Below are 10,418 nucleotides of genomic sequence, written 5' to 3'. Positions count from 1 at the left end.
AAGTGCCAAAGCACTAAACTTGAAAGCATCTGTGTCCTCGTCAGACCTCATCCTCCTTCCTGAAACAGAGGCTTGAGTTTCTCTTAGGCTCCCCATGCCTTCAGCCTCAGCAAGACCGTCATCACTCAGCAGCAGGAGATAAATACAAATACACAGAAAAGTAAGACTAGAAACTGCTTGATCACTCCCACAGTAACACTGGTAAAGCCTTCCAATTCTGCTCGCTTGCTTTTTTTCTGCAATTTTTATTTGGGTTTCATGATCTCTTTAAGGAATAAATAAATATACGGAAACATTTACCCATGAAATGATATAATGTCTGGGATGTTGCTTCAAAATTACATTGTGCTGAGTGAAAGAGTAGTTAAAAATGGAGATGGGACAAGATTGGCCATGAGCTGAAAATTGTGGAAGTAATAGATAGATACATAGGGATTCATTTCATTATTTTCTCTACTTCTGTATATGTTTGAAATTTTCCACAATGACTTTTAAAAGAAATAATGGTAAAGTACACAGAGAGGATGGTCAAAAATGTCATTTCCCTTGCCAGGGACCTGAGCCAGGGCTGCCCTTAATACAGCTGTCACCCAGTTGCTGGTCTCCGCCAGCATTTCATTCTCTGCCAGAGGCAGGGCTGCTCAGTGGCTGGAGGTAGGAGACAGTGAGCTTGGGCTCACATTCAGGGAAGCAGCCAATGTCAGGTTCATAATCGCTCTGCCCACACAAATGTCCAGTCTCTGAGATCTTCAAGGCACTGCTGGTCTTATAGGAGGCTCTAGCATGTCTGGGTGGGCAGGGGGCTTACCCACAGAGCAGCCTTTGGAGGACGCCAGGGGGCCTTGGAGCAAATGTTTAGTGCTTTTATGTTCTTGCCAGGGCAGACATAGAATTCCAACAAAAAGCTTGCCCTTGGTATTTTAGCAACTCCAGTTGTGACCCTCTGGCTTTTCGTGCCTTGACATCCCCTTCTGTTAATTCTCATATGGCCCTGGCTTCCCTGTGTGGGCCATTTCAACTTTGAAAACAGCAACTGGATGCTTGCTCAACTATCTCCATATGCCATGGAAATATCGAGAACACAGGGCCTGGCCCTAGTCCATGGTGTCTTGCTCCTCTATAAACCTCCTAATTTTTGTTCTGGTGAGGCCCACCTGGTCTCTGAATGAGACAGCAGTCCACACATATACAATTGATCCAGGAGTTCACACTTTGCCAAATAAGGCACAGGTCAGGCAGTTGTGCCCACCCAGAGGGGTTCCCACTACACTTTCAATCCCCTTCCTCTGGCTTTTCCTTTCCATTCTTTGCAGAATCAACAGACCCATCCAAATATCTGAATTGCATACCTTCCCTGCCTGGGTGCCTCTCTTCTCACCGTGTGGTTCTTGTCTTTTATTAAGCACCACCCCCCGCCATTTTTTTTTGGCTCATCTCAGCCTTGGTTAAATGGAATTCTCTTGTGTTATTTATTTAATTTTCACTGCTTCAACCACTGCTGCAGCAGCCCCCACCATCTCCCATCTGAATGATGCTACAGTGCCCAGACCAGGCTCTCTCTCAGGGGCCCTAACCTCTAATCTAACCTGTATATACAGAAACATACTGCTTTCCTGCTTAACCCCCACCTATGGGACATGGCACCCCCAACCTGACCCCATGCTCATTCCATCACCTGCAGCACCTCTGATCATCCCTCTGCTCTGCACAGGTTCTATAACCACTGACCCTCTCAACTCCTTCCCACCTGGCCCCTAGGCCCTGTGTCCAGTATGTCCATTTTTGTTTGCTAATGCTAAAAAAAAAAAGAAAAAAGAAAAAAACAGAAGATGACACACTTTATATTTTGGAATAATTTTGGATTTATGGAAAATTTCTAAAGATAGTATAGAGAGTTTTTATCAACCCCTTACCTGTTTTCCCATAATGTTAACATTGTTTTGGCATTACCATGGTGTGTCTGTCAAAACTAAGAAACCAACATTAGTTGTTGATGTTTATTCAACTTGTTTTTAAACATAAAAGTCTGAAACTAAGCAGGTGGGCAAATTCACACCCATTTCTGTGAAGAGGAATGACTGGCCAGAATGTATGGCCTGGATTTCTCTACACCAAGGGTGGAATAGTGAAGTGGCTTCCAGGACACCCTGAGTTGGCCTTTAGTGGCCTTGAGTGGGCCCAAGGTCCCAACCTCGGTCCAACACTCTGTACCCACAGCTTTTGCCCTAGCAGATACTGTGACTTCACAATTTGACCCTAGAATGCACTGTGAAGGGGGGTTAATGGAAGAAAAAGAAGAAATAACATCTATCATATCAGCTTTGCCTCAAAGGCTTATCTGCAGGGAAAAAGGAAACATTTTCTACTAGAAATGAAGATAGGTAAAAGGAATTAAGAATTGTACAGTGTATGTCTCACTCCAAGAAACAATTTATCAGTGCTGTAGAGCTGTCAGCTACTGACATGATAAGGAATAACACCAAATGAATAATGTTTCCTCCAAAACCAACTCCTTTAATTACAAGCCTCTTCTTTCCAGAAGAGAGACAGAAGATGCAGAAACACCAATTTCATGCACTTGTGCCTGAATAATGTCTCCATGCTGCTTTTTCCAGATGGCGACCTTCTCACTGGAGGGACTAATGATGTGGGCATATTTAGGGAAAAACCAATAACAGAGTCTTTAACCTTCAACAACAAAAAGCATGTTGTACAAAATGTTCCTTGGGATACATTAGAAAATATCAATTACATTGCTCACTGAGGTGTAATCAGCTGTAATAATCAAAATTAATTTTTAAAAATAATTAAACAGACCCCAGGGCAAATAGTTGATGCTCTTATCCTATGACATCACAGTGTAAAAATGTACCTGAGAAGTTGTACCTTCCATTAGCAACAAAGGCATTTTGAGAGAATACATGATGGATTCGGGGTCTGAGGCCGGTGTGTTCCATCCCAGCCAAAGGACAGAGAGTTCCATGAAGTTCCCTGCACATTTTATAAGAAACTTCTATGTACCAGGCATTATGCCCAGCTCAGACTGAAGTACTAGAATAGGATATTGCTAAGCAAAACAGCAGTTAATTTTAAAAATTAAAACTAATCCACTTTGTTTCAAAATACATTGTCTTTTAAAAATCTACAAACTATAAGTGGCAAGAACGACAAGCAAATCAAAATGAAGGTAAAAAAGGGCTCAAATAGGAAGAAAGAAGCCAAGTTGTGTGTGTTTACGTGTGTGTGTGTGTGTGTGTGTGTGTAAATGTGTTTTGTAGAAATTTATCCCACTAGGTATATGCAGTTATAAGAGTTGGGCAACACTTAGCTCTCCAAGTTTCTGAGTGCCCAGATCCAGGAGGAAAATATAACAGTGACAGAAGTCTTGTTGTTCATAAGTTGCTGTAGAAAAGCACAGTTCTTCCTGGGGTTAACAGCTGAGAGTGATGTCCCCCATGGCTACCCTCTCTCCACTTTAGCCCAGCTACACTGGCCTTTGTTGCCCTAGGACACACCCCATCACACACCAGCCTCAGTAACTTTGCCTGGCAGTCCTCTCTGCCTGACCACTCTTTTCTGAAGAGTCACAAGGCATACGTCCTTCCTTATTTCTCTTCTCCCACACCCTCTGCCAGAGAAGGCTTCTGACCACTTCCATCTAAATAACTTGACACCTCTCTTGACACTCTCTCTCACTTACCCTATTCAATTTTTCCTCACTGCAGTTAGCATCCCCAACATTTATGAATTTATTTAGCTGTTTATTGTCGATCTTAGCCCCATAGAAAGCAGCCTCCATGAAAGCAGAGAAAATGTCATTTTTTTCTTTTCTGTAACCTCGGTGCTTAGAGCAGAGTACAGTCAGACTCAATAAATATTTGTTGATTGACTTACCAAATGAATGAATGAATGAGACCTCAACTGATGTCAAAACAACTTCAACAGCCTACCTTCACAAAAAGACAGAGCCAATTTCAACTATTCTTTTTCTCCAGATCTCTCAATGAGTCAAGAGTGAACTGTGACAAGTCATGAACTAACATGGCCCCAAACACTGCAGCCTATTCAAGCTTCTTTCAGATGAGCTGGTTCTCAACCCATCTCCCCAGGACTTGGAGGCAGCTGAGCTAAGCCAGTAACAGTGGCTCTGGGAGATGATGTGGCACTGGTGAAAAGGCAGCATCCATACCCTGCAAGGGTTCCTATAAAATGCATTGCATGCCCAGCATCCCAGTTGTTCCTTCCCTAGCTCCCAGCCAGACTGATCTGACCTCCTTGGGACAATGCTAACTTGGTCAAGGAGTAGAAGCTCCAGGGTGAAGCCAAAGGAAGAGGTGCTGGACCCCTTATGCCACATATGGCAGGAGCAAGTGCTTTGGCACAAAGTGGAGATCCTCTAGCTTGCAGGGCTTGGTGCAGCTATACCTTGTGCAGGGTGGTCTTCCCCTTGGCAGAGAGAGCAATAAGGTAAAATGGAATTTTGTAAACTGTCTTCTATTTCTACAACACTTATAGTTTCCAAGCGCTTCTACTTACTCTAGTGTAAACAGAGCATATTTCCAGTCATAAGTTCAGGAATCAAGGCTCTGAGAGATTTGGGGATGGATGGTCTAAAGTCATGCTCAGCAGTACGGAGACGGAAGGTGTTATCCTCTCTCTGCCACTCCTGGCTGCAAAGCCCTTGGCTTTTTTTTTCTTTTTAGATGCAGTTTTCACATTTATGAAATGAGGCTAATAGTGGCTGTGTGATATAGCTGTTACATAATCTAAGTTATTCACTCATTCAGTTAGTCAGTGAGTCTATTGACAACTTAGTGAGCAGTGTTCTCCTCAAGCTGATATGCTGAGGATGCAGCCAACTCTGGCTCTGAAACCGGGAGGCCAGCCAGCCAAGTCAAGCTCATTTTCTGTCTTCCCTACTATGTTTGAGCTCTTTCTCCATGTCCTGAAGGCTATTATTACAGAAGCTTAGGAAAAAAGAAACTCTCCTATATTGGTTGCCTGGGCAGGAAACTTTTCACTCCGCTCTTCTCCCCAATATCCGATGATGGTGTACCTCTCCATCAGTCACTGACCACAGTGGACAACAGACACTGTGAGGACAGCAGGGCCTAGATTCTGAGCAGGTGAGATTTGGAATCAAGATCACTTGTCAAAATTAAATGGGTGGAGAGCTCAAATTGTGCAATGTGTCTACCAACCATCTACTTTACCTCCCTGGGGAGCCCTTTCCCACAGCTTCCCACAGTTATTTGTCCCATTATGGAATGAAGGAGATAAAGACTCAGGAAAGTCAAATAAATTGCCCAAGGCCTCCTGACGTTAAGGCCATGTACATTCAATGACCACAGTCTGCCTCTGAAGATAAGTCAGTGACCCCAACATTAGAATGTATGTCAGATTGTGTTTTGCAAAAAGAGCCTTGATGCTCTTGCAGAACCTTGCCACTTCCACACCAGGAGGTAGTCTATTTCTCTTCCTTTGAACCTAGATAGAACTTTGTGCCCGTCTCAGCCAAAGGAACACAGCAGAAATGATGCTGCATGGCTTCCAAGGCAAGGTCATGGAAGACAACACCTGGTACGCATGTGCTCTTTCTCGCTCTCACACACATGTTCTCCCTCCTCCTCCCTATGAAAATTAGCCCTTGAAGCCCAGCCACCAGGTTGTAAGGAAGTCCAGGAAACACAGAGAAGTTGTGTGTAGGTTTCAACCAACGGTCTCAGCTAAAGTCTCAGACTAAAGCCAGCAGCAATCACTGGATATGTGAGTAAATGAGCCTTCTGTGGGTGACTCCAGGAAAGGCCCAGACAGTGTGGAGTAGAGACACCCCACCACTCTTGCTATGCTCCAAATTCTTTGACACAGCCTCCAGATCACAAAACTATTGTTGTCGCCACTGAGTTTTAGGATGGTTTGTTATGCAGCTTTAGAGGAATGGGTTGGAAAACTCCAACAATTCAGCCCTACATAGTCAAGAGGATACAACACTACATTTCCCAGTAATAACATCAGCATTTCTGTTACTCTTTGCTAAGAAAACACAAGCCCCTACTGAGCTATGGGCTAGTGCTCTCTGAGCACACTTGACTCAAAAGGAAAATGAGAACAAGGATCTGTTTGGTTTTTAATGCCATAACACCTGCTCTTGGCACTCCACAGAAGCCCATATTCACTTCAAGTTAAAGATAGCTTAAGACTTGGCTCCTTTAGATATAACCTCAACTGGGAAGACATGTGCATACCCTTAAAAGTTCAGAAGAACATGGAATTAGATTGTGTCTAGTGACAACAGAGTGAGTAGACATGGCTCATGTGGTTTGAAGCAAACACCTGATATTTCTCTAAGAAAAAGAAGTGTTGGCTGACCTCTGTCTTGCACTCAGGGTCCTTGGCCTGCCGCCCAGGAATCAACCTCATGGCTGATGACAAGCCTCCACTCCATGAAGTGACTTTGCTGTGGTGTCCAACATTCGAGCGACTGGCCAGTGATTTCTTCTCAGATGCTGGGGACAGGGAAGCAAAGACTGTCAGAAGTAAAGTTGAGAGGAGAACATACACTATCCCTATAGCTGGTTTGGCTTTCAAAGGGCTAGCAGGGTCTTGAGTCCAGTGTGCCTGCCTTCAATAATGGGAACAGCCAAAGTTTACAAGCTCACATTGCCATCTTCTAAGAAATGTAGTGTGGGTTTTGGAGTCACCAGGCCTGGCTTAGATTCTTAGCTCCGAAGCTCACTGACTCAAAGTGAGACGTTGGGCAAGTTAGCTGAGTCTCAAAGATTCACCCTGAAATGGGAATAATAGTGTCTAACCTCACTGTGGTGTCATGAAGAGTAAATAAGATTATGTGTTTAAAGCACAGGCCCTGGAACATAGAAAGCTTTCAGTATATGGTTGTTGGCAAAAAGAGAGCCGTTTGTAAGTTTTAAGGTCCATCTCACCATTTTATTCCATATATGTGCATGAATATATATATATATATATAATTTTATTGAACTTTTCCCTGAAACAGAATCTTACATTTTGACTTCAAATTATACATGGGCTAATTTGAGAAGTGAGTGAAATAAAGGTATTACACCACTGGGTATTCTGGGACAATATACATTGAAATAACTAACTCTTAAATCACTGCAAATTTTGTGATGCTGAAAGACTTAAAAAAAGTACATAGCATAATTTGACAGCAATGGCCTCTTTAAAACCAAAACTAAACCATTATTCCCACAGGTGTGTTGCCTAATATGAGGGTAAAAGTGTTGAGTCATTGATAGAATGTAAGGGACATTAATATCTTTTGGATGAAGATTTTCATTCGGACATAAAGAACCTGAGGCTCCAAGTCACCACAAGTCTTGGTGCAAGGTTTCAAAGCTGGTGGGTGAATATCAGGGCAGGCCCTAGCACTTCTGCCCAAGTTCCAGAGCCCAGCCTAGAGCTATAACATGGTGGCCCTTCAGTGTCAGAGATCACTAGAATCTGCTTGCTTGGTTGGCATCTCTGGCCTTCCTTTCACCTAAGATGCAAAGCAGCATGCACTCTTTGAGAGCAAAGATTCATGACATTTCAGTGATGTAAATCTCACCCACCAAAGTGATGAGAGAGAAGGTCTGGAGGGGAAAGGCTCTGGGCCTCAAGTGGAACCTTGGGAAAGTCTGGCTCTATGAGACCCAGAAGTCCCATTCCCTAGAACCAAGTGGACAGAGACCTAGGTAATGCTGCCAGGCCTTGAGCATCGTCTCCTCCAAGAGTGGGGTGACCTCTTCAATTTTCACTTCCTTCTCCCCAGGTTTTACAGAGAGATCAATCTTGAAGGTGTCCTCTAGCTCCTGCCGCCTCTGTGCCATGAGCTGCTGCCAGAGAGTCCTCACCATCTTTTGGATATTGTGCTGGACTAAGAGAGAGAACATATTGCACAATCAGCAGGCCTCAGTGCTTCTCCCAGACAGGGCCAGAGATAGCATATCATGGCTGCTTTTATTTGCATTCTTCTTGAACATCATTCTATCTTTGCAAGCTCCAGCCAGAAATCAGTCAATATGTAGAGCCACAGGACTGGTGACAATACTACCAACATTTATGTGAGCTGGCTTTCCCTCCCTGAAGCCCCTACTTCTAACTGCTCACTACCAAGTTCTGCCTGCTTCACATTTCCAGAGCTGGGAATCATGATCAATGGGTTTAGGGAACCTCTTTCTCCCACCTCCCAATTCTGTTAGATACCAAACAAAGAGATATCTGTGCAAGCTCTACGTAACCAAATAGCTTCCCCCCAAAAGCTCCTTCCAACCTACTTTTTCTACTGGTTACTCAGAGGAATGGACACCCAACCTAAGGCTGTGCTCATGGGCCCAGGACCCAGGTTAGTCCTCTTTCCTGGTACTGGCTCAAGCTTCCCAATACCCATCCATCTTACTGCCCTGTATTTTCCCAGATATTGACAAATCTACCAAGCCAATTCTGCCCGCTATGCCCCTCAACTATAATCTGATCAGTGCCTAAATGCCTTCTGATCTTGGACTACTGGGTCTCCCCTCTGGTACCAGTCTCTACAGTCTGGTAGAGTCCCCAAATGTTAATGTTCATGTTGTAATTAATACTGTCAGGGTAAACTTTAAATTCATGTGACTTTTGAGCACTGGCTTTGGACACCTATCTGACCAGAAAACAGGTCCTTGTGCCTACCATTTAGTACCACAAAATATGGCAGCAAACCAAAGTGGTGGAAGTTTTGCTGAAACCTCCTGGATGAAGAAGGAGCAATCTCTTAAACACATGGATCTGGATGCCTTTTTTTTTTTTTTTTTTACAAATTGCCAATCCCTTTAATTTGACTTGATATTACCAAATCCAAGAATTCTATTAAGCCAAAAATCTCATAAAAGAAATGAGTTTATTTACTACATTCCTATTTTCTAGGGAAGAAAGCTGAGAGTTAAGTAATGGCTTAAAGTAGGTGACATGGAATGCCAATTTCTATATCAAGTGGGCCAAAGGAAAATTTAAGAGACCATCCAAGAAGTAAAATCAACTTACAGTGAAGGCCTCTGGGATTTTAGCGGGAATATCAAGTTCTTAGTCTAACCAAGTCCACAGAGCTCTCTCTTCTTCTATCTATACATCCACCCTTCTATTTCATCCCATTTTTAATACAAAGATCATTCCAATTTCATTCTCTATCAGATTACCTTTCTGTACCACTACATCTTTATGGGGTTTTCTAGGGCCTCTTCTGGCTTTTGAATATTTGATTCTTCATCTTGGGAAAGAAAAATGGAAGAATGCAATCCTAGCAGTTATCACTATCCATCTACTACTCCCAAAATAAACAACACAAAATGTACCATCACTCAAACTTGGCAAGTTGTCCTCTCTTTTTTCTCTCACTTCTTCATTTGGAGAAAGAAACACTTGATGATAAGGCGTCATTCTAGGCTTGGGTTCCATCCCAAATCCTTCTGGAAAACTAGTAGGCAAAAGATTTTTCACTATAAAATTCAGGTTCCTTGGGATTATGTCATTGTTCTTTATTACAAATAATCGTCCTCCAAACTCGGTACATATCAATATGGAAAAACTGTCTACAAGTTCAAGCAAACAGCTTATGACAAATTCTATGACAGATATTATGTAATAGCATTCTGGAAAATAAGAAAAGCACCTTCTTTTTGTTCCTTCTTATTAAATCCAATCCATGCTCCCAGCAGACCCCATGAAAACTCTCCTGCTTTCCCCAGCATCAGAACTGGTCATTTTTTTTTTTTTTTTTTGCAGACTCCCAAAGCATTGAACTCTGCCTTTGTTTGGCACTGATCTCATCCTGCCTGGAATAGGGCCAGGGCCAGCTTTATGGGCCTGTGATCTGTGCAGTGGTACAGGGTTCATACTCTGAAGGGCCCAATGCTTGGACTTTTCTGTTACTGTTTTGAAATTCATAGCAATTTGTGAACAAAGGACCCTCATTTGCACTTTGTTGTGGCCCCATACAGCCCGCAGCTGTTTCTAATTAGGGTGCAGCAGTTTACATATCAGGTTCCCCATGAACTGTCTGCTCCAGGGCTCCTAGTTATGTTAATATCCACATGCCCTCTTCTCGGGGCCCTCTCAGCCAACCAAGCAGAATATACACTCAGTAAATGTTTGTAGATTGAACCAAAAATGACTAACAAGGAAATGAAAAAATAGAGTATGTGAAAATGTCCATTCTTGAAATATCTAGAATGAAGTCCCTTTGGATTTTGGAGTCCATTTTGCTAAGACGCATCTGAGGAGGATGGAACTTTAAGCACACAAATCAATTGGCATTCATTCTTCGTACCTATGCTTTCAGTATGGATAAGGCCTAATTCTTAAAATAGAGAAGAGAACCTCCCAATCTCATCCATACACTGAACACAGATTCTTTTATTTCAAACAAA

General features: G+C 42.9%; 1 protein-coding gene across 1 annotated transcript in view; it reads right to left on the bottom strand.

The window, feature by feature from the left end:
• WDFY4 (WDFY family member 4) overlaps positions 1-10,418 on the bottom strand; it is a 265,837-nt gene that overhangs the window by 140,616 nt on the left and 114,803 nt on the right. The window contains exons 37-39 of the mRNA XM_025050333.1: positions 9,345-9,466; positions 7,709-7,894; positions 6,370-6,506 (exon numbers count right to left, since the gene is read on the bottom strand). Of these exons, the coding sequence (XP_024906101.1) occupies positions 6,370-6,506; positions 7,709-7,894; positions 9,345-9,466 (445 nt within the window). The remainder of the gene's footprint in view (positions 1-6,369; positions 6,507-7,708; positions 7,895-9,344; positions 9,467-10,418) is intronic.

The sequence above is a fragment of the Pteropus alecto genome, unplaced genomic scaffold (assembly GCF_000325575.1).
Source record: "Pteropus alecto unplaced genomic scaffold, ASM32557v1 scaffold287, whole genome shotgun sequence".
Classification (NCBI taxonomy): Eukaryota; Metazoa; Chordata; class Mammalia; order Chiroptera; family Pteropodidae; genus Pteropus; species Pteropus alecto.
Note: the sequence above shows the minus strand (reverse complement) of the source record. Positions and strands in the feature narration are given on the sequence as shown.